The sequence below is a fragment of the Lepus europaeus genome, chromosome 18, assembly GCF_033115175.1.
Source record: "Lepus europaeus isolate LE1 chromosome 18, mLepTim1.pri, whole genome shotgun sequence".
In the NCBI taxonomy this organism is placed as follows: Eukaryota; Metazoa; Chordata; class Mammalia; order Lagomorpha; family Leporidae; genus Lepus; species Lepus europaeus.
In genome coordinates, this window is record NC_084844.1 from 20,540,807 (window position 1) to 20,568,721 (window position 27,915).

General features: G+C 54.2%; 1 protein-coding gene across 1 annotated transcript; it reads left to right on the plus strand.

Annotated features, from left to right (window-relative positions):
• Positions 1-27,348, plus strand: RAB5C (RAB5C, member RAS oncogene family). Its single transcript, XM_062216714.1, has 6 exons — positions 1-110; positions 19,703-19,953; positions 22,927-23,078; positions 23,286-23,408; positions 25,683-25,776; positions 26,448-27,348. Exons 2-6 carry the CDS (start codon positions 19,788-19,790, stop codon positions 26,561-26,563), a joined length of 651 nt encoding a protein of 216 aa, XP_062072698.1. The 5' UTR covers positions 1-110; positions 19,703-19,787; the 3' UTR covers positions 26,564-27,348.
• Positions 27,349-27,915: the final 567 nt, after the last annotated feature.

A 27,915-nucleotide genomic window follows, 5' to 3' on the forward strand; every position in this document is an offset into this window, starting at 1 on the left:
GCGGCTGAAAGGCGGAAGTGGAGGCCGGAGCCTGGGACACCGCCGGGGGGAGAGGAGCGAAACCTGTCCGAGCCCCGGCCCCGAGTAACGCCGCCGACCCCGGAGCCGCTGTGAGTGTGCCTGTCCCGGGATCCAGTGTCTCTCCAGCCCAGTTGCCTTTGCGGGGCAGCCCTTCCTTCTGCCCAGCCCTATCTTAGGGGGATACTGACCCCTCCCCCGACCCGTAGCCCCTTCTTAAGGCGCTCCGCGGGCGTCAGGCCACAGGAAGATCCCTTCTTTCCTCGGCTTACCTGCCCTTTGTGAACCTTGGGGAAACCCCTGCGGCTCGCCTCTGGCCTGTCCAGTCCAGTTGCGGCGGAGAGGGACCCTGAGTTCCGCTCTGCCTGCTCCCAGAATCGGCCGGTCGTTGCCAGGTGTGCAGGAACCTGCCCCTCTTCTCCCGTAGAGGTGGCGGGGAGGGCTGTCTGTCGCCGTTCCCCCCCGCCCCGGTCCCACAGAAGCAGTTGTCCCCACCAGCCCTAGAGAAGTCTTGTCTCGATTTCCTTAGGGGGAGGGTGGTCTGGGAGAGGCGACTGCACGCGCATAGAAGTGTGTGTGCTCCCACAACTCCCGACTCGTTCTCTCTCCTCCAGCCAGAGAGCCAGGCAGGACCTCAGCGGAGTCTGGGGCGCGGGGCACTCCTTGGGGACGAGCAGCCTTCTTGTTTTGTCCCCGCTGTCCCCCAGCCCTGTCCTCTTGAGCGTATCTCCCTTCCTGCCTCTGAAGAATTCAGCTGAGGTTTGCTCAATGTTAGGTCAGGGTGGCTCTGCCCATTCATTATCTTCTCGCTCCCCTACTCCTCCCCCTCGGCTCCAGGCTCAGCCCTGTCCTCCCAGAGCACGTGAGCGGTTCCCCAAGCTGCCTCCGCCGGGCTGTAGAGGAGAGAATAAGCCCAGAGAAGTGAGGAGCTGGGGCTTGAAGGACCGTTTCTTTGCTGCTCCGACACACACACCCATCCGCCGCCCCAGCAACAGGTCCACCCCTCACCGGGGCCTCGCCTCAGTCCCCGGGGCTTGGACTTACTACAGACCACTGAGTCCAGGGCACAGAGGCAGTCCTGGGCTCTTAGCTAATTTCTGTAGCAAGAGGAGTTCCCAAATCTGCTAGAAAGGGCTGGTCCCCCCCCCCCCCCCGGCTGTTTTGCCATAGGATCCAACTCTGTTGTTTAGGAACTGGGTGTGTGAAATGGCTGCTGTCTCAGACCAGGCTAGAGGGTTCTGGTACGTGGCCAAAGTACAGGCCAGAGACTGTACCTTAATGAGGAGCAGCTTGCCGGAGGCCAGGACTGACCCTTGCTATCTGCAGGGGAGGAAGGGAGGAGAGCCACACGCTGCCCCGGAGTCTCTGGAGCTCCTGGTGTTCCTGGGCCGCCTTCACTGCCCTTGGCTGCTACTTCCTACTTCCCAGTGTTGAGGTGTTTTTGCTTTGAGATCTTTTTTGCTACTTCTGGGCAGGTGCTAGTGTGTGGTTCCTACAGTCTTTTGAGCTCGGTCTTGAATGCACTTGTTTCACTTTTTATTGGACAACAAGGAAAAACTTCCTTATTGGGCTCAACAGCTGGATCACGAGCCCTGAGCCCGTGTGGGCTCTTTGGAGACTTTGTCCTCCCTCCTCGTCTGACCTGGTGGGGCTGTGGGGCTGAGGGCAGGGTCGCTGGTCCTGACGGGGTGGGCCATGGCTGGCGGAGCACTTCAGCAGTGCAGGGATGAGGCCGAGCGGCCGTCCGTCCAAGGGGTTCTTCTTTGCGTTGCAGCTCTGACTCGGAAGCCGGCTTCGGGAGGAGCAGCTCCCTGTTCAGAACGGTGGGGAAGGCTGACAGCTCCAGGTGGCTGTGTAGCCACTTCTGGCCTCCAGAAATTAAAGCATCGTAACAGGGCGAACCCTGCCTGGCAGAGGGAGGGCTCTGTGGGGCAGAAGCCCCTCCTCCCTAACATGTTCCCTCCTTCCCTGTGCCTGTCACAGCGAGCTGGCCTTTTTTCTGCCGTTATACTATAGGGTGACGGTAACTACTAATTGCTCTAGGTCATTGCAGAGTTGCAAAATTCTTTTCACACACGTCCCGCACACGTTCCTTGGGAGGTAGTGAGATTTGCATTCCCACGTTGGAGACCACGCTGTTAGGAGGTGATGGAGCTGAGCTAGGGATCTGGGCTCAGATGTGACCTCGCCTTCCCTAGTGACTGACCTTAAATGAATGAACAGGTAGGGTGAGCATCAGCGGCACAATGCAGGCCCTGAGCCCCTGCACCGTCCTTGTCCCTGGCGCTGCTCTGCTTCCCATCTCTTCCCCCATCTTCACCCCGGCCTCTTGGCCTCCTCCTTGGCCCCCTGTGCTCTGCCCGCAGGGACCCTGACAGGAGTTGGTGCTCTGCAGGGCCCAAGTTCACTGACATCTGACTGCCGTCAGTTTCCTGGGAACCTGCCAGGCTGATGGTTGGAAAGTGAAAGTGAAAGCGACTGGGCTCAGGGGCCTCCTGGGCCCCAGTGAGGGCGGGAGGGCCTCTGACTGCCCTGCAGTGCTGCCCGAGGTGACGCGCCTTCACTTGAATTTACTAGAAACAGCGAGGTCAGGAGTTCAAGTTCAGCCCTACCAAGCAAGTGCTTCTTAGAAGAGGCTTCTTCCTGTAACCCCTGCCCAGCACACACAGAGGCAGTGTGGTGGGATGGGGGGCACTAGGGCTTTGGAGTCAGCAGGTTCTCCGTTATCTGGACATCTGGGCTCCCCCACTACCAGTGGTGCGACCTTGGGCCAGTTGCCTAGCCTCGCTGAGCCTCTGCGTCCAGTGCGTTGGGGACACTGCGTATCTAGCATAATTGGAAACAAGGTCAAGCTCAGAGCAGGCTCTCAGCAAGCAGCGATTACCTCAGGTGGGTGTCAGTGTTTTGAAGGAGCCTCGTCATTCGTCCCTAGGAGTTGACTTCGTCCCAGGTATCTGCCGTGGTGCCTGCTACTTTGCTGGGTGCTTCACCTGCTGTCTCGCTGCGTAGCTAATTGGACCAAATTGGTGCGGAAGCCCCATTTTACAGAATAGAATGTGAAGACTGAAACCACTTCTCCGCCAGGACTGTGGCCTCCGTGGGGTCACGTGCTGAGGACTCCCAGGGCCGCGGACTAAAGGATAAAGGAGTCTTTGCGTCTTCTAGGCACTTCTGTCTTACTCACTCATCAGCTTTCCAGAGGAAAACAGCCCTGGCTCTGGTGTGGACTGGAACACACAGTTTGTGTGAAGTTAAGCTAAAACGGGAAACTTGCAGACAATATTTTGGTTGCAGCAGGCTGTTTTGGGTTGGAGTCCCAGATTCGCAGGGCTTTCCATATCCTTTGCCCTGCCTTGAGTCAGGGGTATGTTTGGGGGGCTGTTTGAGGAGCACTGCTTCAGGTAGGGTTTTCATAGACCACAACATCCCACATCCAGGTAACATCTGGGTAACGGTGTTTTTGATAACCTTGGCGGAGAAGAGTTGGAATTATTTTTCTTTAAGGATTGATTGATTTATTTGAAAGTCAGAGTTACAGAGAGAGGGAGAGACAGAGAGAATCTTCCATCCAGTGGTTCACTTCCCAAATGGCTGCAACTGCCAGGGCTGGGCCAGGCTGAAGCCAGGAGCCAGGAGCTTCTTCTGGGTCCCCCACATGGATACAGGGGCCCAAGCACTTGGGCCATCTTCCACTGCTTTCCCAGGAGTGTTAGCAGGGAGCTGGACAGGAAGTAGAGCAGCCAGGACTCGAACTGGCATCCATAAAGAATGCTGGCTCTACAGACAGTGGCTTAACCAGCTGCACCACAGCACTGGCACCAAATTGGGATATTTTTTAAGGAGTCCTCTTCATTAATAGTCTGGTAAAATAAGGTTAATTTTCAAAGTAAATAGGCCCATCTCCTGTATATAGGAACAGTAATACAAATACCAGCAAAATTTTATTTAGTTAGTTTTGTTATTATTAAAGATTTATTTATTTTACTTGAAAGGCAGAGCTAGAGAGAGGAAGAGATAGAGACAGACCTTCCATTCACCGGTTAACTTTCCAAATGCCACAATACCTGGGGCTGGGCCATGCCAAAGCTAGGGGCCAGGACCTCCCTCAGGGTCTCCTACATGGGTGGTATGGGCCCAAACACTTGGGCCATCCTCCACTGCTTTCCCAGGTACGTTAGCAGGGAGCTGACCAGGAAGTGGAACAGCCAGGACTTAAACGAGTGCTCTGATACAGGATGCTGGTATCACAAGTGGCAGTTAACCTACTCTCACACAACACCAGCCCCACTTCATTTATTTAAAGATTTATTTATTTATTCAAAAGACAGAATGACAGAAAGAGAGAAGGATCTACCATCTTTGGTTCAGTTCCCAAATGACTACAACAGCCAGGTCTGGGCCAAGCCAAGACCAGGAACCAGGGACTTCATCTGGGTTTCCCACATGGGTGGCAGGGGCCCAAGCCTCTGGTGCCTTCCCAGGTACATCAGCAGGCGGTGGATTTGAAGCAAGTAGCCGGAACACAGACTGGTACCCTATCACAGATGCAGGCATCACAAGTAGTGTCTTAGCCGGCGCCGCGGCTCAATAGGCTAATCCTCCACCTTGTGGCGCCGGCACACCAGGTTCTAGTCCCGGTCGGGGTGCCAGATTCTATCCCGGTTGCCCCTCTTCCAGGCCAGCTCTCTGCTGTGGCCCGGGAGTGCAGTGGAGGATGGCCCAAGTGCTTGGGCCCTGCACCCGCCTGGGAGATCAGGAGAAGCACCTGGCTCCTGCCTTCGGATCAGCGCGGTGTGCCGGCCGCAGCACGCTGGCCATGGCGGCCATTGGAGGGTGAACCAACGGCAAAGGAAGACCTTTCTCTCTGTCTTTCTCTCTCTCACTGTCTACTCTGCCTGTCAAAAAATAAAAAAATAAATTAATTAATAAAAAGCAAGTAGTGTCTTAAACTTCTGCGGCTGGCGTCGTGGCTTAACAGGCTAATCCTCTGCCTTATGGCGCCGGCACACCGGGTTCTAGTCCCAGTTGGGGCACTGGATTCTGTCCCAGTTGCCCCTCTTCCAGGCCAGCTCTCTGCTGTGGCCCGGGAAGGCAGTGGAGGATGGCCCAAGTCCTTGGGCCCTGCACCCACATGGGAGACCAGGAGAAGCACCTGGCTCCTGGCTTCGGATCAGCGAGATGCGCCGGCCGCAGCGGTCATTGGAGGGTGAACCAACGGCAAAAAGGAAGACCTTTCTCTCTCTCTCTCTCTCTCTCTCTCTCTCTCACTATCCACTCTGCCTGTCAAAAAAAAAAAAAAACCACTTCTGCACCATACCAGCCCCTTTCTTTATTTTTTGATTATTTGAGAGGCAGAGAGACAGCAGAGAGAGAGTACGAGCGAGCACTGATCTACTGGCGCACTCCCTAAAATGCTTGTTATGGCCTGGGTTGAACCAGGCTGAAGCTGGGAGCCAGGAACTCAATTTGGGTCTTTTAGTTGGGTGGTGGGAATGCAACTATTTGAGCCATTACTGCTTCCAGGCACTGCATCAGCAGGAAGCTGGAGTCGGGATCTGGATCTGAGAGTCAACCCAGGTGCTCCAGTGTGAGATGCAGGCATCCTAACCGCTGTCTTAACTGCTAGGCCAAACCTGCTCCAAGCTGAACTTTTGAGCATTGCTCATCGTGTGCCAAGCCCTCTTCTGAACCCTTTGCACATTCATTCAATCATACAACTCCAGGAGATCGGTCCTGTGTCTCATCCCCATGTTATAGTGGGAAACCATGGGATTAGTAGCAGAGCAGGGCTTAGAGTTGAAAGTCTGGGGGCTGGCGTTGTGGCATAGTGAGTTAAGCTGCTGCCTGCGATACGGACATCCCATATGGGCGCTAGTTTGTGTCCCGGCTGCTCCACTTCCCATCCAGCTACATGCTGATATGCCTGGGAAAACAGTGGAAGATAGCTTAAATTCTGAGGCTCCTGTACCACATGGGAAACCCTGATGAAGCTCCTGGCTCCTGGGCATTGACCTGGCCCACCCTGGCCATTGCGGCCATTTGGGGAGTGAACCAGTGGAGGGAAATCAATCTCTCTCTCTCTCTATCTCTGTCTCGCCTTCTCCTCTAACTCTGCCTTTCAAATAAGTAGATAAATCTATTTTTCTTCTTTTTTTTTTTAAATGAAAAGAAAGTCTGGGCTTGTATCATTGTGCAGTACTGCCTGCCCTTGTCTCCTCTCAGGGCTGAACATAAGTGTTGCCTTTGCCTTCATCCACCTCATCTTCCTGGACACCGTGTCTCCCTACTGTCCTCCCAAAGCTCAGCTTGAATGTTACTTCCTGTGCGATGCTTCTCCCTGTCCCAAGAAGGCGGAGGGCCTCTCTGTGAGCCTTCTCAGTGCCACTGCATTGTTCCTTGTCTGCCTTCTCTGCTCTATGAGCCCTTTAGGGGCCATCGTGTCCTCTCTTATCTCTGTGTGTCCTGTGTCTGGTACCTAAGCCTGGCACTCAGCATTGTAGGCCCCCACTGAGGTGGTTAGTGAAAGGGGCAGACATTCAAACCTATTCACTTGAAGCAAATGCCTGCCCACTTCCTTTAACACACCCTTCCTAAGCGCAGGTAGCTTGGACATGGTAAAGCTGGGATTCCCAAGCTTGAGCTGTATCTGAGGTTGGTCAGAGAGATGGGAGAACCCAGGTCACTGGAGTGATGGCTACAGTGTCGCTAAGTGGGCTACAGGTCACAAACCACCTTTCCAGAAGGGAAGGCTTTCCAGGTTTCCACTCCCAGTGAAGAGTTCCTAGGAAGAGGCGGGCATGGCCTTGGCTACCCAGGGCCCTGTGACCCCCCCCTTCTGCAGGGTGGGTCTCTCTTCTCCAGACAGTATACTGTGCCTCTGCAGTTGTATGTGTCAAGGCACTGCCGACCCCGGGCCAGTTCTTGGGAAATCAGTTGAGGTGAATATAACTGGTGCAGGTGCATGCCTGCGTGGGGCTCGCTCTGGAGGGTGAAGCTGGTCTTGAGAAAGGGGCAGTAGCTGCTGTTTAGACCAGTGAGTAGTGAGAGCGGCCCTTCCTGTGTAGAGCACAGATGTGGCTTAACCTCTGTGCTTGCAGAAGTTAATTTGGTACTGTCCTGTATTCACCTTGAGATTGCTGGTCTGGCTGCTGCCAACCCCTCTCCCACACACCCTTCAGCCCAGTCCAGGTCCCGTAAACTCCTCTTCAAGAACACAGGCTTGCGGTAGTGAGTCATGAGATGGGCTGCTTCTTTTTATTTAGTTATATTTTTAAAAGATTTATTTATTTATTTGAAAGCAGAGAGACAGAGATTTCCCATCCTCTGGTTTACTCCCCAAATACCCACACAGCCAGGGCTAGGCCAGTTCAAACCCAAGAAACAAGAATTCTATCCAGGTCTCCCATGTGGGTGGCAGGAACCCAAGTACTTGAGCCGTTCTCCACTGCCTTCCCACCAAGTGCGTTAGCAGGAAGCTGAATCAGAAGCGTGGAGTAGTTGGGACTGGAATAAAAAATTTTATTATGGGAGCCAGTGTTGTGGCAGAGCAGGGTAAGCTGCCACCTGCGATGCCAGCATCCCATATGGGCACCAGTTTGTGTTTCAGCTGCTCCACCTCTGATCAGCTCCCTGCTAATGGCCTGGGGAAGCAGTGAAAGATAACACAAGTGGTTGGGGCCCTGCTACCCACATGGGAGATCTGGAAGAAGCTCTTGGTGCAACCCTGGCTGTTGTGGGCGTTTGGGGAGTGAAACAGCAGATGAAAGATCTCTCTCTCTCTCTTATCTCTCCTTTTCTCTATATAACTCTTTCAAATAAAGAATTATATCTTCATTTAAAAAAATATTTATTTACTTATTTGAAAGAATTAGAGAAAGGGAGAGGCAGAGAGAGAGGTCTACCTCTCTCTCTCTTCCAATGGTCAGGAGCCTGGAGCATCATCCAGGTCTCCTACGTGGGTGCAGGGGCCCAAGGACTAGGGCCATTCTCTACTGCTTTCCCAGGCGTGTTAGGAAGGAGCTGGATTGGAAATGGAACAGCCAGGACTCGAACTGGCTCCCACATGGGATCCTAGTACTGCAGGCGGCAGCTATACCCACTATACCACAGTTCTGCCTGTCCCCCACCCCCACCTTTCTTTTTTTTTTAAGACTCCATAGCCTTAAAAAAAAAAAAAGGAATTCCAGTATGGGACGCGAGCATCCCAAGCAGCAGCCCTACAATGGCTACCTGTATTTATTTATTTTGAAAGCATATTTCCTTTCTCAGGAGTTCAGAAGCGCGCTGAAGGTAGTTCAGAGTTTGCTGAAGCCCCGCCCTCGTCTCCCAGTCACTGACATCTCGGCAGTGTTGTACAGTAAGCCCTGGGCTTTGTCCAGATTGGCCTGGATTTTACCCAGTGACTTCTGTCCCAGGGGCCCACCCAGGAGCCATGTTGAGTTTAGCTGTCACCTGTCCTTAGGCTTCCTCTCGGCTGACAGTTTGTCTCACTGGCTTCAGAATCAGTGACCTTGGCAGTTTGACATAATACAGGTAGAATGTCCAGCAGCTGGGGTTCATCTGATGTTTTTGCGAGGGTTGGGGGAAGACTGCAGAGGGACGTGCCCTGTTTGTCACATCATCTCCAGGGTACCTGCAGTCAACGTGAGTTAACACCGTCAGTGTCAGTGCTGATCTCGGGGCCAAAGTGATGGGCATCAGCCTGCTTCACAGTGAACTTATTCTCCACCCTACCCCCTTTTTACTGCCTGGAAGGAAGTTGTGCGTGCAGCCCACACATAAGGAGTGGGGAGTTATGTGCCCCTCCAGAGGGCCGAGTTTCCACATGAACTGTTCAGGTATTCTGTACAAGGGATTTGTCCCTTCTTCCCCATGTTTTTATTTTTACCATTATTTCTGCCCCTGTGGACGCATGGACATTTAGTTAAGGCTGCGTGACTATTTATTGCTCACACTGTCCCCACTTCAGTTGGCTGCTCTTCCCACTCCCGTTGAGCCTCTCATTGAAGGCTTTTCTGATGACTTTTTTTTTTTTTTTTTTTTTGCGTGCTTCCTTACCGGCCGATGCTACAAGCTGCATCAGACCCACCTTGTATCTTTCTTCCTCTGTCCTAGAATCAGCTGTCTCTGCAAGGCTCCCCCTTCCTAGCAGCATTTTCTCTCAAGTATGTTTCTGCGGGGGTCTGTGGATGGGTTCCAGTTGCCTCTTGTGACTGGTGCGGTCACTGGGGTCTCCGGAGCGGGCTAAGGCGGAGAAGCAGCTGAGACCCACCCTGTGGGGGTGGGCTCTGGTCCGGGAGCTGACCCCCACAGCAGACTGTTGCTCCCCTGTTCCTCGTACTTCTTCCCCCTGCCTAACACTGCAAGTGACCCAAGAAGTGGTCAGCTCTGGTGCTTTCTTGGGTGTTTGCTAACCAGCTGGGAAGGTGTGGTATGCAGGGGCTAAGTTGCGCAGCCACACCTTCCTGCATTCTGGGTCTGACATGCCATGTGAAACCTCACGGGGTCAAGCCAGCATCTTTTGGTGCCATTCAGAAAAGGCCCTCCCGTGTAGGAGGATGTGGGCAGGCCCTGGGAGGCTGTCAGCTGGGCTCCGATCCCGAATCGTTGAGCAGCTGCAATCCTTCCGTGGTACTGTCATCCCGTGCAGGTGTGTAACGTGAGCGCTGCTGGAAGCACGAGCTCTGGATCTTAGCAGAGCCTCTTACTCATAGCTCCATGTGTGGCCCTTTCAGGTGTCTGTCAGAAGCTTCCGGGGTGGAAGAGGCCGTGGGTGGCTTCCCTAACCCGGGCTGCTCTCCTAGTCATCAGACGGCCACAGTGATTAACCATGCCAGTTTCCAAACCTCTAGCATTTTAAGCCTGGTTGTTTTGTTTTCTTTTGTTTTGTTTTTAAGATTTTGTTTATTTATTGGAAAGAGTTACAGAGAGGCAGAGGCAGAGAGAGAGAGAGAGAGGTCTTCCATCTGCTGGTTCACTCCCCAGATGGCCACAATGGCCAGAGCTGCACCAATCCGGAGCCAGGAGCTTCTTCTAGGTCTCCCACGTGGGTGCAAGGGTCCAAGATCTTGGCATCTTCTTTAAGCCTCATTTTTAAAAGGAACTCTGGTTTCTTTGTCAGCTGTCCCATTGCTGTTCCCTCCCCCTGTCTGCAACTGAACTACTTATTCCCTTTCCTGAAAGAGGCTTTGAGATGGAAGGAAAGACTTTTGGGCTTTAAGATGCTCTGTGTTGAGGAACTTGCTTTCTTTAAGGAGCTGCGGTTTGTCTAGATGGGAGCTTCCACTTGATGCTGCCCTCTTGGACAGCGGTGACCCCGCCTCTGTTCTTAGGGCTTCAGGAGCTGATCTCCAGGGGAGTCAGGATAGGGGCATTGACAGGACCTTGAGACACCAGCCCTTCTGTGAAAATGGCCAGAGAGGTCCTGTGAGGGGCTTTGGAAGTCCAGGAGGGAGGAGGGATACAGGGATGTGTGAGTGGTGTCTGCACATGCGCATTGAGGGGTCTGCTGTCTTCACACAGAATTCCAGGGGCCCCTGAACATTGCCGGGTGTGCCTGTTGCTAAGATTCTTGCCTACCATGTCTTCCGAGCAGCCCTGGGAGATGGGTAGTAGTAGTACTCATTTTCCATGTATGGAAACCTATTTTCCATGGGTTCAGTGACACACAACCCTGGTAAGCGGTGGCTCCAAGACTTGATCTGAAGTCTCCCTGGAGCGCTGTGCTCCTGAGAAGCTGGGTGTGGCTCTGATGGGGATCCAGTCTGGCTGGCTGGTGGATGTGTATTTTAGCCCTCAGCTGCCCCCATTCTCTTGCCAGGCCTACCTAGGCTGTCCCTGTGTCACCCGCTCAGCCCACCATATTTATGTGCACCTGCTGGGTGCCGGCTTGATCTTCTGTGCTGTTCAAACAGAGGAGGCTGACAGTCTAGCCTTCGGGAACTTTGTCATGTGATCCTTTTCATCTGCACCAGTGCTCTTAGTTCCTCTTGCTTTCTCCTGCTCAACCCTTAAGCCCCCAGGAGTCAACCTTTGCCACCTACAAGAGTCTGAGGAAAACGTGGGCCATGGAAGTAGCAGCGTGTTCGTTCACTGAACTCGTTTAGACCCGCTCATTGCTTGATGTCTTCACCTGGCACTGTTCTGCCTTTTGTTGAGCAACAGTTAAGGACAAAATCTGTCTAAAGTGTGCTCGAGTCCAGGCCAGCATCCTGTGCATCTCACAGTGAGAACTTTGACCTTGTTCTTGTTGGTTGGGCAGGCTCTGACCACAGTGTGTGTGTGTGGTGTCTGAACAAGAGCAATTTGGTTTGCTGGTGTCTGATACCTGATTCTCTTTTTAAACCCTGCTCTCCTCTCTGACGCGACCTCTGTTCTGTTCAGGAGCTAAGGGCAAAGCAGAGAGGGCAGTGATTGGAAACGAAAGTCATTTAAAAATTATTTCTTTCTTTTTTTTTTAATTAAAGATTTATTTATTTATTTGAAAGTCAGAGTTACACAGAGAGAGAAAGAAGGTCTTCCATCCGCTGGTTCACTCCCCAGTTGGCCGCAACGGCCGGAGCTGCGCTGATCCGGAGCCAGGAGCCAGGAGCTTCTTCTGGCTCTCCTGCGTGGGTGCAGAGGCCCAAGGACTTGGGCCATCTTCCACTGCTTTCCCAGGCCACAGCAGAGAGCTGAATAAGAAGTGGAGCAACCAGGACTTGAACCAGCACCCATATGGGATGCCAGCTTTGCAGGCAGCTCTACCCACTACACCACAGCGCCAGCCCCTAAAAGTGATTTCTTTTATTGTTTGTTTTTTGTCAAGACGGGAAGAGTCTGTGAACAGTGTCAGTTGCTGGAGTGAGAAGCTGGGTGAACAGGTGCTGCTGGTGGCCCTGACTCCCAGCAGAAGCTCATGGAGCCCTGTGCCTGGGGCAGGAGCACAAGCGGCAGCTGTCCTGGCCCAGTACGCCGGGCCCCTGCAGAGCCCTGCCCAAGACTGAAGGGAAGACGAGCTGTGCGTTGATGAGGTTCCCATCAGTAACTTCCTGACTAAATAGTACCTGCATGAGCAAAACAAATGCAGGGTAGAGGGGAGCCCTGTGGCTTAGATCCCAGTCCATCCTGACTGGCGCCCGTATGACATCTGCACCATCCCAGGACAGCAGCAGGTGGTGGGCGGGGCCAGGGAAGTACTTTGCCCCTGGTGGGGGTGAGTCACCACACAGCTGCCGTCCAGCACATCCCCTGATGCCCTGTGCCTGGACATGTATGCAGATTTGGGCCATGAAAAGCGCCAGATTTCAGGTGAGCTTGCACTTGGGGCAGAGAATCTGCCGCAGCCTCCCTGACTGAGGTGTGCTGAGTTGCACACCAGACTGTCTCAGGGCTGTCAGTGGAAGGGCCTGGTTCCCGGCTGCCTGTCAGAATCAGTAGGCAGGACACACCTTGCCTAAGAGAGCTGCAGCCAGTCGCCTGTGTGTGAGCCTATGTCACCTCCCCACTGTGCAAACTCCAGGCTGCTCTGTGGGCTGCAGGGCTGCTGACTGCAAATCCTGGAGCTGCCCATGGATTGTGGGATCCTTCTGTGGACGGTGCAGGTGGACCACACTGGCCCACTGTGCCAGCAGATCTGTGGAGCCTTGCTCCCTTTGGGTGCAGGAAGAGGTTGAGCCGAGCTTGGAGGTTTCCATCCTCACCTGAAAGTTAGTGCTGACTCTGCTGCTTCCTGGGCCTCTCCAGGGAACCCATCTCTCGGCAGAAGCTGAGAAAGTAGCTGAGGTGGAGAACAGGGAGAAGATTCTGGGTGTTCTTGCTGGGGCAGTGCCTGGGAAGCTGGGGGGCTGTCCAAAGTGACCCAATGGGCCTTCCACGCAAAGAAAAGGGCCACTGTGGGAGCCGGCTGAGCTCTGGCCTGGCTGGCTCCTGGCAAGGCTTCAGGTTCAGCCTAGGCAGTGTGTGGAGCAGGACAACCTGGTAAGGTGTGTCCATGGTGTAAGTCAGGGGCTTCTGCACACTGGCCTCTTCTGCAGGCATTGGAGGGGTTGGGGGCTCACAGAGGCTCTTATGGACTCCACTGGGGCCTCTGTGTGGGGTGGAAGTCTAGGCGCTCAGCTCAGCCCCACAAGCTGTATCATTCAAAGGGAAATGTGCTGGAGCTAACCTTGCTTAAGGGAACTGGTTGAATAGATTCAAGGCCCTGTCCTAGGGGTAGGGGACCCAGCTCACCCTGAGTGCCCCTCTGGCATGACTTCCTTCCCTTTGCTCTCCTGCTGCCACCTCCCTAAGCCACCTGTCTACTGGTGGGGCAAAGAGCCCAACACATCTCAACTGGGCTGTTAGCTTCTGGCTTCCTGGGCCCAGCTTGCTCTCTGGCTCTCCAGTGAGATCCAGGCCCTGTGTACAGCAGTCCCGTGGACCTGGTCACGTGGGAGGATGCCCGGCTCTTTGCTTCCCCCCACCCTCTGCAGGTGTTCTGTGGACTGGTAGGGAGGACAGAGCATCACAGGACTGTCACCTCTTTCTCCCCACTGAAAAGACTTCTCTGTTTAGTATCATGAGGCCTTAAGTGACATTAGTCCAGAAAGTAAACACATCTTGAATACGCAGCAGTCACAGCTTTTATGGGGACCCCACTGTCTTGCTCCATATTTGTGTTTAACATTTGAGTCTCTCTGTTCTCTTTTGGTCTTCCAATTCAGCCATCATGATTATGATTGTCTTTAATATTATTATTCTGAATTAATATTCAGAAATTTTCATACTAACGAGGCAGGAAATATATACTGGGGAGCTGGATTGGCTTCATGGCATTTTTTGGCTTTAATTTCTCATTATTATATGCAAAATTCTATCCTATAGCATTTTTTACCTTCTTATTGACACATACTTTGTACAGAGTTTACAGATCACAAGTGTACAACCTGATGGAGTTTTACTTTAGTATAATCCATGTATCTACTGCCCACATCAAGATGCAGAATCCATCCAGCAATGTCTTTCAGTTGGTCGCGACTGGTCCGCCCCTAGCCAACAGCCATATTTTTTTTTTTTTTCTTTTTTTTTTTTTTGACAGGCAGAGTGGACAGTGAGAGAGAGAGACAGAGAGAAAGGTCTTCCTTTTGCCGTTGGTTCACCCTCCAATGGCCGCCGCGGTAGCGCGCTGCGGCCGGCGCACCGCGCTGTTCCGATGGCAGGAGCCAGGTGCTTCTCCTGGTCTCCCATGGGGTGCAGGGCCCAAGCACTTGGGCCATCCTCCACTGCACTCCCTGGCCACAGCAGAGAGCTGGCCTGGAAGAGGGGCAACCGGGACAGGATCGGTGCCCCAACCGGGACTAGAACCCGGTGTGCCGGCGCCGCAAGGCGGAGGATTAGCCTGTTGAGCCACGGCGCCGGCCAACAGCCATATTTTGTGAGAACATACATGGAAGGTTGCAGTCCTCATTATGCACCGACTGCAGCGACACTGTTAATGTCCTCAGGTTTCCTTTCAGTCTCTGGTAGGAAGCCTCGCTTGAGTTAGGGGTCCTGGACTTGGTTCTGGTCACCCCCTAGCTGTGGGACCCTGTGCAGGTCTCCTCACCTCAGCTTCATTGTCTTCTCTGTGGTCGGTGAGAGCAGGATTTTTGTCTGAAGACCCTTTTAAGTTCTGGCAGCCAACCAGTCAAAGCTGGTTAACCAGCCTGAGTAAACAGAACGTCCTATTTTTTGGACCTTCACCTTCAGCTTAACGCTGGGCTACCCACTCTGCTTTGTTCCATTTAACCTTCCCAGCAGCCCTGTGCAATTAGTATTAGATAATACCATGTATAGATAAGGAACTGAAGCTGATAATGATCACCTGTGTGACTTGGCCAAGGTCACATGGCTGGTAAGTAGCAGAGCCAGGCGCGGCCTCCCAGGCCCCCGTGTACTAGACATGTTGGGGAAAGTGCAGGTACCTTGTGTGGCTCGGGGCTCGTTTGCCCCACGTTCTTCTTTCTTCCAGTCTGCAGCCAGCTCGAGGCCTGGGCAGTCCTGCTCTGAGCACCTCCTCTGTTCCTGTGTGCAGGTGGCGCTGGGTTTCCCCTTCGAGGCAGAGCTGTGTTCTTGAGCCATGGGTCAATCATCTTCCCAGCTAATCCGAGGTTTGCAGAACCTTGGCTCCATGTGGCTTTCTTTTACTGTCTTCCCCTTTGGCCTTTGAACCTAATTACCTCTCCTCCTGAGTCCCTGCTTGTCTTTAAGTCACTGCTGCTGTTGCCTTCTCTGGCCGCCTCTGTGTTAAATAGTAGGAATGCTTTTTTCCAGATCAGAGTGTAGCTGGAGTCACTGGCCAGAACCACTCCAGGGAGCTGGGGCGGGGTCATTTGGCTAACCTTGAGTGAGGGAGTCCCCACCCACCCTGCAGTCCACAGTCTGGTTTCCCTAATCAGCTCACTATCCAGGCTGTGCCAGGACTCTTAGCTAGAGGAAGTCTCTAAAGCAAACAGGAAGCACAAGAGACACCCATCAGCTGGAATTGCTCACCCTTTACCAGGAAGGACAAAAAGTATGAAGTGGGTGACTTCATGGGTTAGAGGAGAGAGGTGAACGTTGCTCGTAGGGGCTGGGGGAGGAGCAGCACTGGGCAGCACCTGGAGTCTGGAAGTCTTCAGTTGTGGAGTGAGCTGATGCCAGACTCGCCTTCCTCCCTCCCGTCCACCTGCCCCGTCCCCTGCACCATCCCTGCCTTTCTGTCTCTCGCCTTCCTCCCTCCTTCCTGTACCAACTGTCGCTCTCGTACTTAGGTCGGCTGCTTGTTGTCACTTGGGGAACTTGTTTTAAAACTGCTTAGTTTGGGGCTCCACCTCTGGAGAGTCTAACGCAGCCGGTCAGAGCTATTTTCTAAATACCCTGATGAAAGATAGTTAGCGAGCCACTGAGCTGCAGCGCCCAGAGCACAGGAAGCCCCAGAGCAAGGAGGAGCAGTGCGCCACTTTTTCTTCCTCTTTCCCCCTGCACCCCCAAGAGCTCCAGAGCTGCCCGTGCACTAGGCCAGGGTGTTGAGAAGCCTAGATGCCTCTGCACTTGCATGGGCACCGAATATGGTACCCCGAGGGCCTGTGTCCCCTCCCTTATCCCTGGGGAGGCACGAGGTAGGTGCTGGTGCCTGCCCTCAGTGGCCTCTGGCAAACCAGGGTCCTGGTCTGGGGGGTGGGGAAGTGGGTCAGGACAAGGTGAGTCTCTTTCGTGGCCCTGAAGCTCTATTGCTGCCATTATTCGCTTAAAAAAAAAAAAAAAAAAAAAAAAAAAAAAAAGCTTTGGCCTGTTCTGTATCTCATAGGCCACTTTATAACGTCAGCTCTCAAGCAGAATTCGATTTTAGACTCAAAAAAGACTTTTACCACGCCATTCTTGGTATAATCCCCAACACTTGACTACGCAGCAGGTTATTTTTGTGACTGGTTCGGGAGGAAAGATTTGTATCCCCAGGAGCTTGGATAGCTCAGTGTGACTTCACCTGTAGCGCCTGGCAGAGGGGTATCTTCCAGTCTCAGGAGGAGACGGCAGCAGCTTCCTGGGGTCCCGAGTCTGGTCTCACCTGCCCTAGACATCCCCGTGTCTCTGTGTACCCTTAATGCAACACTGGCTTCCTCCGGGCTTTAGTGACCTTGTGACTGTTAAGTGGGGCCAGGAAAACCATGAGGCAGCCAGCCATAAAAAGTGCTGTGTGTGCCTGCCCAGGTGTCTGGAGGCCTGGCCGGGTGACGAGGTAGAACACGTGACCAGCCAGTTGAGGCCAGGTAGAGCCTGTGTCGGTCCGTTGGGGAGGCCGGGTCTGTTCACCGGTAGTCTTCAGGAAGGTGTTGACATTGATCACATCAGTAGCATTACTTGCTGTTTACATGCGCGAGACACTTGGCAGACACTGTCTTTAACCCTGCAGTGCTGTGCGTGCGTGAGTGATGAGGACACTGAGATTCTTCTGTGCCGTCTCCCACAGGTGGTGGGAGGCAGTCCCTTGATGCCCGAAGCTCGTGCCTGTGCAGCAGCCACGGTAGCCCTGGCTGTGCTTCGGTGGCACCTGCAGAGCCTGCTCCAGACCAGCATGGACCTCGGGGGCTGGCTGATGGGTGCCTCTGATGTGCAGACAAGCTTGAGAGCAGCTGCCGAAGAGTTGGTCGTCTCCCTCGTGGGTTTGGAAACGCAGTGGCTGGGGAGGGACGAGACTCAGACTTGCTGTCTCTGTGTTTCTCGACTTAACAGGTGCTGGTTGCTCCATAGCTGCTCTGGTTTTCTGGAATCAGGGACTTGGTTTTTTTGTTCGCCTCTCCCCTCTCGGCCGGCCGTACCTCCTCCCTGAGTGCCCCACCCGAGGTCTGTGTCTCAAGGACTCAGGGTAATGACCAAGAGTTATGGTTTCCCCGCTGTTGCTGTTGCTGTCGCCTTGCCTGGTCCCAGGCAGCTTCTCCTGCTGTTGGGAGTACTCCAGACGGCAGCATCCCTGGGGCTGTTGCCAGAGCCAGACCTTGGCAGGCTAGAAGAGCTGCTGCCACAGAGACTCCCATTCACCCAGCAGGCCCAGACCCAGCAGAGGGTGGGCTCAGCCGGCACTGTTCTTCCACAGGAGGGAGAGTGGCACCAGTGAGTGTGAACAGGTGGGCAGCCCAGGTTTGCACCCAGACTCTGTAACCAAATGCCGGTGGCTTGGACCAGGGCATTTAATCCCTGAGTGCCATGTTATTTACTTGCAAAATAGGAGTCTGTTTTAAAGCTTAACGGAGATAATGGCTGTGCAGCCGCTCAGTAAACGTTAACTGGAGTTCCATTGTGAGGGAGGCGTCCAGCAGCACCTTGTGTCCCCCTGGGCGGGGGCCGGGGAAGGCGATTCTTGTCACTGACTGAGGGCCCGCCCTCCCGTGCTTCCTTCCTTGTACTTTTGGGGAAGAGGGGGCACTCACTGCAAACCCCCTTTCCTTTGCTGCTATCCAGAAAGGAAACCGCTGTTCCTGGTTAGTGAATCATTCTTCCTGGAGCTCACTTTTAAACAAGTTGCTGGGAGAACTTGGATGTGGAAAACGATTTGAGGTTGAACAAAGCAAGTCCTTTGCTGGCAGCTTCGTGCATGTGCAGAGGCCGCCACTTCCCCCAGACATCCTCTGTTCCTGCACAGCCCGTCCAGTGTCCAGGAGGGAGCGAGCTCCCTGTGCTCTGTGCTCGGGGCCAGACCCCTCCTGGACAGGGCAACTCGGGCAGAGGGCAGTTGAATAAAAGCTAGTGCAGACGCCGCCCACGCCGCGCAGGACCTGACGCCTGCCTGATGCGTCCTTCTTGGTAAAGCCTCTCTACCTGCTCGGAGACTTCTGCTGTAAATCTGCTATAGGCTTCTGGAGATGGGCGCCTTGGTGCTTTTTGCACTTCCAAAGTAGACATAATGGTGGGGCCTCCCTCAGACAGTGACCGCGCCGTCAGCTCAGGGTTGGAGTCCGGGTCTCCAGGGCTGGGTTTGTCTCCGACTTTCCCCACCTCCCAGTAATTTTCTTTTTTTAAAACTGTTTTTCTCCATATTATTTTCTCTTGTACTTAAATTCTTTTTGATTTATTTGAGAGGCAGAGAGAGCGACAAAAAGAGTTCTTACCCACTGGTTAACTCCCCAAATGCCTGTAGTGACCAGGGGGCGGAAGCTGGGATCCAGGAACTCAGCTCCCTTCTCCCACAGGGGAGCAGGCAGGAGCCCAACATCTTGTGCCATCACCGATGCTTCCCAGGGTCCGTGGTAGCGGCACTCGGGTCAGGAACCGGGGCTGAGGGTTGAACCCAGGCACTCTGACCGGGGACGTGCGGGCATCCTAGGCCTGTCTTAACCAGTGGGTTAAATGCGTGCCCCTCCCCTCCCCCGATTCCCTCTCTCTGTCACCCCCTTCCTCTGCCAGAAGAGACTGGAACTGAGGTCTCTGTTTGAAAGGGAAAGTTGGCAGCTGTTCCAGCCGCTAGCAGAGCGCTGGCTTTGATATGTGCTTGTGTGTGTGTGCTTTGTTTTTTAATGCGTGTGAGACTCCGGCCTGTCACCATGAGGAAAAGGCTTAGGACGAGAGAGGGATTTGATTCCGGTGCACACAGCCCCATCTCACGTGAAGATGGTGGAGCCACCCTTCGGAGGGTGGCAGGACAAGAAATGGCCACTCTAATAATAGCTGGCACAGGCCAGGCCGTGGTTCTGAGAGCAGGCAAAGCTGGCCAAGCACCTTATCCGAGGAACTCTCTAACGGGACTCCCTGTACCCTCATCTACCTCACCGCCCCCTCTCTCTCTGCACCGAGGCAGCTTGTCCTAGCTACCAGCCTACAAGTTCATTGTTTGGTGACCTAAATCCTGGTATCTTCCTGGGCTTTTTTTTTTTTTTTTTTTTGGTAGCCCAAAGAGCCTGTTGATGTAATCCAGCCAGCTGGCGCACCTCCCATCCGTATCTGTGTGTTTATTGTAGGTGAATTCACGCTATTTGAGATGGGGAAGTCAGGGACCTAAAGGTGGGAGACCACTTTCCTCCTTACTCCTCTGTGGCTGTGGAGCAAGCATATGTGGAGTCCAGCCCAGTGAGGGTTCTTCTGACTTCTGGGGCGCAGGGCGGGAAGGCAGCGAGCCAGGTCAGCAGGGAAGGCGAAGGGAGAGACCTGGGACTTCAGCGGGGCTCCCCATGTGGGTCTCTGGATTGAGCCAATGTCTTCCCTTTCTCCCTTGCAGCCGGAGGCCCCCTCCCCACAAGTGCCTCTTTGCATAACTCTGGCCTCCAGCCTGCACTCACTGGTCCCAGCACACGAGACAGGCCATGGCGGGTCGGGGAGGCGCAGCGCGACCCAATGGACCGGCCGCCGGGAACAAGATCTGTCAGTTCAAGCTGGTCCTGCTGGGGGAGTCTGCGGTGGGCAAGTCCAGCCTGGTCCTCCGCTTTGTCAAGGGGCAGTTTCACGAGTACCAGGAGAGCACAATTGGAGGTGAGTGGGTACCAGGGAGTCGGGGTGACCTCAGGGAGGCCGAAAGAATGCCCTGGCCTTGAGGAGCGTGGAGGCTTCTGCCCAGGGGGTGGCACGCCGGGATCTTCCATGAGCACTGCTGGGAGTCACAAACTGCTTCCCGGCCTGCTTCTGCCCATGCTGTCTGCGTGGCACGGCTCTGGACCCCTGGGACTTCTTTCTGTCGCAGGCATTTGCTGTGCCTGGCCGGGCACCGGCGTGGTGAGTCACAGCTGCGCTGTGGGCTCCTGTGTCTGACGCTCTTATTCTTTCTGGAACTCAGTCTGCTTTTGATCCCTCCTGGTCAGCATTTAGGATGTGAGTAAGGGTCTCAGTCAGCGCCTTCCTCGGTGGCCAGTACCAAGCTTGCGAGGCCCGGGCCGGCTGGCGTTGAGTCATCCCTTCTTGACCGTTGGGGGGCCTTCCAGGCAGCTGGGAGCGAAATGGACGGTGTCAGCAGTCTCCCCACTGCCTCCTCAGCACTGGGGCAGGCGCTCAGAGGGGAAGTGAAGTGGCCCAGGCCACGCGAGGCAGGGGAGGCAGACCAGGAGAGCGGAGCGCCTTCTCCCTGCGGGACCGTCTGTTCCAGCCCTGGGATGCTTGCCATGAAGCGTCTGCACCCTGCCCTGCGGGCCCCGTGCAGGTCAAGCCGCGGGTGGCCATACAGGAGTGGGTCTGGGAGCTGGTGGGGGTGGCTGCGAGGCCTGGGGCGGGCAGGGGCTCTGGGGAAGCCAGCGTGGACACAAGACAGCGTGTCCCTCTGCAGCGGCCCAGCTGAGCACATGAGTGTCCTCAGGAAACTGAAAGGGCAGCGCCGCCCCTGGGCTGGAGCAGGTCTCCGCTGGGCCGTCCTCGTGAGCGGGAGGGAAGGGCGCTGCTGCTGCCCTCACACGCGGTCCCCAGATGGCCCAAGCGCATTTCCCTTCGCCTGCGCTTGCTTGCGTGGGTCCGTGAAGAGTGTGCAGCAGCCGCCCACAGACATACACAGTGCTTCCAAGAGTTCATGGCTAATGGAATCAATGTGAGTTTATTTTGTGCAAAATTTCTTTTCATAATAGGTAGAAAATGCAAATTATGAAAAAAACATGCATGAGTTTCAATTTTTTTTTGGACCAAAATAAACTCACGCTTTTAATTTTTTTTTTTTTTTTTTAAGATTTTTTTGGCTGGCGCCACAGCTCAATAGACTAATCCTCCGCCTTGCGGCGCCGGCACCCCGGGTTCTAGTCCCTGTCGGGGCGCCGGATTCTGTCCCGGTTGCTCCTCTTCCAGGCCAGCTCTTTGCTGTGGCCCGGGAGTGCAGTGGAGGATGGCCCAAGTGCTTGGGCCCTGCACACCATGGGAGACCAGGAGAAGCACCTGGGTCCTGGCTTCGGATCAGCGCAGTGCGCCGGCCACAGCACGCCAGCCACGGCGGCCATTGGAGGGTGAACCAATGGCAAAAAGGAAGACCTTTCTCTCTGTCTCTCTCTCTTACTGTCCACTCTGCCTGTCAAAAAAAAAAATTTTTTTTTTTTTTATTGGGACAGACACTGTGGTGCAGTAGTTTAAGCCTCCATCTATGATGCCGGCATCCCATATGGGTGCTGGTTTGAGTTCCGGCTGCTCCTCTCCAATCCAGCTCTCTACTGATGGTCTGGGAAAGCAGTGGAGGATGGCCCAATTGCTTGAACCCCAGTACCCATGTGGGAGACCCAGAAGAAGATCCTGGCTCCTGGCTTCAGATTGGCCTAGCTCCAGCCTTTGCAGCCATTCGAGGAGTGAACCAGTGGACAGAAGGCCTTTCTCTCTGTCTCTCCCCCTCTCTATCTGTAACTCTGCCTCTCAAATAAATATATAAATTAAAGAAAGAAAAAAAAAAAAAGGTTTGGGCCAGTGCTGTGGCATAAAAGGCTAAGTCTCTGCCTGTGGCACCAGCATCCCATGGGCGCGATCCAAGTCCCAGTTGCTCTTCTTCTGACCCAGCTCTCTGCTATGGCTTGGGAAAGCAGTAGAAGATGGCCCAAGTGCTGGGACTCCTGTACCCACGTGGAAGACCCAGAAGAATCCTTTGGCTCCTGGCTTCAGATCGCCCCAGCAGCCATCTAGGGAGTGAACCAGTAGATGGAAGACCTCTCTCTGTCTCTCCCTCTCTCTGTCTGTAACTCTACCTCTCAAATAATTAAATAAATCTTTTTTAAAAATGTATGTATTTTTGAAAGAGTTATAGAGAGACAGAGAGAGAGAGAGAGATACTTTCTATCCGTTGGTTCACTCCCCAAATCACTGCAATGGTCAGGGCTGGGCCAGGCCAAAGCCAGGAGCCAGGAACTTCTTCCAGGTCTCCCACGTGGGTGCAGAGGTCCAAGCACTTGGGCCATCCTCTACTGCTTTCCCAAGCGCATTAGCAGGAAGCTGGATGGGAAGTAGAGCAGCTGGGACTCAAACTGGTGCCCATAAGGGATGCAGACCCTGCAGATGGCAGCTTAACCTGCTACATCATAATGCTGGCCCCTTGATTTCATTTTTCTATGAACTTTTTGGTTTGTTTGAAAGATACAGAGAGAGACCTCCCACTTGCTGATTTACTCCCCAAATGGACTGGACCCTGCTGAAGCCAGGAGCTGAAAACTCAATCCAGGTCTCCCACGTGGAGACAGGGAACCAGCTACTTGAGCCATCACTTTTTGCCTCCCAGCGTGGACATTAGCAGGGAGCTGGGATTGAGAGCTGAAAGGGTGCCTGGACACCACTTGGGAGGGATGTGGGCCTCCTTACCCCTAGGGCAAAGGCCAGCCACTCTCTACATATCCATATAAACCCCCACCTCCAGGCTGCCCAGGGCCTGCTGGGGCGGGGCTTCCTCGTGCCCTTCCCCAAGCCAGGCTTCTAAGTGGCAGAGCCTGGAAGCAGGAGTGGGAGCACAGGGTAGCTCGCAGCCCCTCCCTGCCTCTGACACACCCTTCTCTCCTACAGCGGCCTTCCTCACACAGACAGTCTGCTTGGACGACACAACGGTGAAGTTTGAGATTTGGGACACAGCGGGACAGGAGCGGTATCACAGCCTCGCTCCCATGTATTACCGGGGGGCCCAGGCTGCCATCGTGGTCTATGACATCACCAACACAGTAAATAGTCCCCCTTCTCCCTTGCCCTTCATCTTCTCAAAGCCCCGGAAATTGGGTTGGAAAAGCCCCGATTTCGGGCATCTTGACCTGAAGGGGGTGTGGGCAGATTTCCCCTGGCGTCTGGGGCCATCTCACCACGTGGTTTTTACATAGCCACATCTTAAATCCGTGGGCTGGCCCGACTCGCCTGTGCCTCTGCCTCCTCAGGACACATTCGCACGGGCCAAGAACTGGGTGAAGGAGTTACAGAGGCAGGCCAGCCCCAACATCGTCATCGCGCTCGCCGGCAACAAGGCGGACCTGGCCAGCAAGAGAGCCGTGGAATTCCAGGTCGGGGGGCCCAGCTGCCCGGGCTGTGGGAGGCCACGGGGGGCAGAAGGGAGCTTCCCTCCCTTGGCGTGGGCCTAAGGAGCGCTCCGTGCCCTGCTCTCCTGTTAGTGGTTTTCGGCATTTCTGTATGTATTTGTGTGAGAGAGAGCACCGGTAGGTGAAGTGTCTGTTTATTTTGTCTCATAAACTGATTTCTAAATTAAACTTTTCAGAAAAGTACTTTTTTTAAAAAAAAGAATAAGGTTTTTTTTAAAAGGTTTGTGTTTGAAAGGCCAGGGTGACAGTGAGAGTGAGGGATACTCCATTAACTGGTTCACTTCCCAAATGCGTGTAACAGCCAGGGCTGGGCAAGGCCAAAGCCAGGAGTCTGGCACTCCATCCAGGTCTCCCACATGGCTGGCAGGGGCCCATCTTCTTGGGCCATCATCTGCTGCCTTCCCAGGCACGTTAACAGGAAGCCAGTGGGAATCGGATAGCCGGGACTTGAAACGGCACAAGTGGCGGCGTAACCTACCGCGCCGAGACACCCACCGCAGGAGTACATTTTCATATAAACACACATGCAGTAAAATTTAAACAGTGCAAGGAGGTTCATCAAATGCAATTTTTTAAATTGCTTATTTAGAGTGACCTTCCTTTTTGTTGTTGTTTTTGTTGTTTATTTGAAAGAGTTACAGAGGAGAGGCCAAGGCAAAGAGATCTTCCATTCGTTGGTTCACTCCCGACATGGCCACAACAGCCAGGCTGAAGCCAGGAGCCACGAGTTTCTTCCCAGTTTCCCACGTGGGTGCAGGGGCCCAAGTACTTGGGTCATCTTCCTCTGCTTTCCCAGGCATGTTAGGGAGCTGGATCAGAAGTGGAGCAGCCAGGACTTGAATTGGTGCCCACATGAGATGCCAGCACTTCAGATGGCAGCTTTACCCACTACGCCACAGCACCAGCCCCCAAAGATTTATTTATTTACTTGAAAGAGCAACGGGGGCCAGCACTATGGCTTAGTGGACTAAGCCTCTGCCTGCAGTGCTGGCATCCCATAAGGGCCCTGGTTCTAGTCCCGGCTGCTCCTCTTCCTATCCAGCTCTCTGCTATGGCCTGGGAAAGCCGTAGAAGATGACCTGAGTATTTGGGCCCCTGCACCCACGTGGGAGACCCAGAAGAAGCTCCTGGCTCCTGACTTCAGATCGTTACAGCTCCGGCCATTGTGGCCAGCTGGGGAGTGAACCAGCGGATGGAAGATCTCTCTGTCTCTTTTTCTCTCTCTCTCTCTCTAATATACCTCTCAAATAATAAATAAAATCTTTAAAAAAAAAAAAAGCGCCGGTGCCGCGGCTCACTAGGCTAATCCTCCACCTTGCGGCGCCGGCACACCGGGTTCTAGTCCCGGTCGGGGCACCGATCCTGTCCCGGTTGCCCCTCTTCCAGGCCAGCTCTCTGCTGTGGCCCGGGAGTGCAGTGGAGGATGGCCCAAGTGCTTGGGCCCCGTACCCCATGGGAGACCAGGACAAGCACCTGGCTCCTGCCATCGGATTAGCGCGGTGTGCCGGCCGCAGTGCGCCGGCCGCAGTGCGCCTACCGCGGCGGCCATTGGAGGGTGAACCAACGGCAAAAGGAAGACCTTTCTCTCTGTCTCTCTCTCACTGTCCACTCTGCCTGTCAAAAAAAAAAAAAAAAGCATCTAAATGCATATGTAGAGAAACAACGATAAAAATATAGCAGGAGGGCAGGTATGCTGGGATGAATAACTATATTCCTAAAGTTGTACATATGAAATTTGTATTCCTTAAAAAACAAATTGAAATAATAACAGATACTGGGAAAAAAGTTACGGAAAATGAAAAAGTATATATAGCAGATTTCTCATTTTTTTTAAAAAAAAGAGCTACAGAGAAGGAGAATCAGAGGCAAAGAGAGAAAGAGAGAGCAGTCAAGAGATGTTCCATCTGCTGGTTCACTCCCCAGGTGGCCGTAAAGGCCAGGGCTGGGCCACACCAAAGCCAGGAGCCAAAAGCTTCACTCTGGTCTCCAACGTGGGTACAGCGGCCCAAGGATCTGGGCCATCTTCTGCTGCTTTCCCAGGCACATTAGCAGGGAGCTGGATTGGAAGTGGAGCAGCTGGGACTCAAACTGGCACCCATATGGGATGGCGGCACTGCGGGCAGCATCTTAACCCACTACACCCAGTGCCAGCCCCCAGAGATTTTTATCCTGAGCCCCAGCCCTTGCCAGCTGCCAATATTTCCCTCCCACTCTCTTTCTCACCTTCATCTAAATCAGGAAGCACAAGCGTATGCAGATGACAACAGTTTGCTGTTCATGGAGACATCAGCAAAGACCGCAATGAACGTGAATGAAATTTTCATGGCGATAGGTGAGTGGCACCGCCTCCCTCCCCCACCGAGAGCACACAGCTGGGCATCCCGCACCATTTTTAACATTTGATAAAGTCGTTTTCTTCTTCATTGTGGCTCTCATCTGTGGAGAATTTGTCCCAGAAGTTTCTTAAGCCTTAGGATTTTTTTTAGCTCATTTGGCCTGGGGCCATCCTGCCTGGGTTCAACTCCTGACTCTCCCACGTATTATTTTTCTGAGGTCTTGGACAAGTTATTTATTATTTTATTTTATTGTACTTATTTGAAAGAAATCTCCCATCTTCTGGCTTCCTCCCCAAAAGCCCACAGCAGCAGGGCTGGGCTGGGCCAAAGCCAGGAGCTTCATCCATGGCGCCTGCATGGGTGGCAGGGGCCCCAGTACTTGATCCATCGAGAAGCTGAAATTGCCAGTGGCGCTGGGACTTGAACCCAGGCACTCCCGTGTGGGATGCAGGCCTCCCAAGTGGTGACTGAACCAACAGCAGTCCAAACCCTCATCCCGGACAAATTATTTTACCTCAGTTTCCCGGAACACCAGAGTGCACCTCGCACGTTGAAGCCCTCAGTATGTCTCCATCGATGGGTGGTACAGGCTGGATCTGGCCGCAGGGGGTTGGGAGCAGGGATTGGGGTACCCTCACCAGGTGTTTCCCTCTTCTTTCTCAAACAGCTAAGAAGCTTCCCAAGAATGAGCCCCAGAATGCAGCTGGTGCTCCAGGCCGGAACCGGGGTGTGGACCTCCAGGAGAACAACCCAGCCAGCCGGAGCCAGTGCTGCAGCAACTGAGCCCCCCTTGCCCGCCCACTGCCCCCGCCTCCTCCGCCTGGATGACCCGACTGGAATCCACTCTAACCAATCGCACTTAACGCCTCGGGCCACCGCTGGGGGGCAGGGGGAAGGGTCCGCCATGATTTCTCCATATAACTTTGATCATAGGCCGGAGTGAGTTATTCCACCTGCACCTTTCTGTACAAATACTAATTCAATTTTAAGTCTTCAGTCACTTTTTTAATATATATGATCTGCTCTTCCCATTTCCTCCCCTCTCTGCTGGACTCCCACTGTCCTCCGCTGGGAGTGGCCACGTGCTCCTGGACCCCAGCCTTGGCCGAGGGGCCGAGGGGGTTGCAGCAGGTCCCCTGCCTTTCCCTCCTGCCCAGTAGCAGACTCAACAGGAGCCCCGGCGCCCTTCCCTTGTGTGGAGCTGGCTTGGCTGGGGCTGTGGGGCAGGCCTTGGGGCTAGGGGAGGGAGAGGCAGCTCCTCCCTCAGCGCTGTCACCGGGCTGCAGCCCCTCCCTGCCCCTGAGGCCCCGCTGGGAGAGAAGCTGCAGCATCACCACAGCATTACCGCGACAGCCATGAGCCCACTGCCCATGACCCCTCCACCCTCGGTCACCCTGACCTCTGGCCCTGAGCCCGGTTCCGACCAAATCACGATGACAAGTATTTGGGGGTGGGTGGGTAAGGGGGGAAGTGGGAGGGGATGGAACCAACTTTTTCTGTATTTTGTATTGTATGTTTTCTTCAACATGTAACCAATCAGTATCTTGTCAATATAGTCAGCCGATCGATCGACCTCACACTTGTCTTGTGTTTCTCTGGCAGTCTATCAGAGCATGTCCTGTCTAGCTGACTTGAAGTTACTTTCAAATGAGCCACCAAGGCTTGTTAAGCAGCACCATGGTCACAGAGAGAAAGGCCTTCCTCTGGGCAGCCCCAGCGGGGTGGGGGCGGGTACAAGGTGAGGGTCCTGCATTGGCCTCCACCAACCCCCTCGGCCCACCCCTGTCACAGATCAGTCCCTGTTGAAGACTGGTGGTCTCTGGCACCAGAAACCACTGCTGTGGGTATTTTGGTGGCGCAGTCCCCGGCCTGTGAGGGCCTGAATGCCAGTGTCCGAACGCTGGACTGCTCACAAGCCAAGGCTGCAGCACCTGGCCACCGCAGCCCACCCCCATCTCTCACCCCCTCCCGGCTATGCCTCCTAGTTTCTCAATGGCCCCAACCCCTGGCCCTGGAGTCAGCTAGAGGCGGGGGCACTCCCAGCCCTCTGCTGCCCTCTGCTGGAGCTGCTCCTCCACCAGACCATGGCCCTCCTGCCTCCCCTCTACCCCGGGCCCCATCCCCTGAGAAGACAA

Bases quoted from the DNA above. Each gene is read 5' to 3' on its own strand.
- RAB5C (XM_062216714.1), top strand. From the start codon at position 19,788: ATGGCGGGTCGGGGAGGCGCAGCGCGACCCAATGGACCGGCCGCCGGG. The intron at 19,954-22,926 runs GTGAGTGGGTAC...TCTCTCCTACAG, and splicing joins CCAGGAGAGCACAATTGGAG to CGGCCTTCCTCACACAGACA. The intron at 23,409-25,682 runs GTCGGGGGGCCC...CATCTAAATCAG, and splicing joins AGAGAGCCGTGGAATTCCAG to GAAGCACAAGCGTATGCAGA.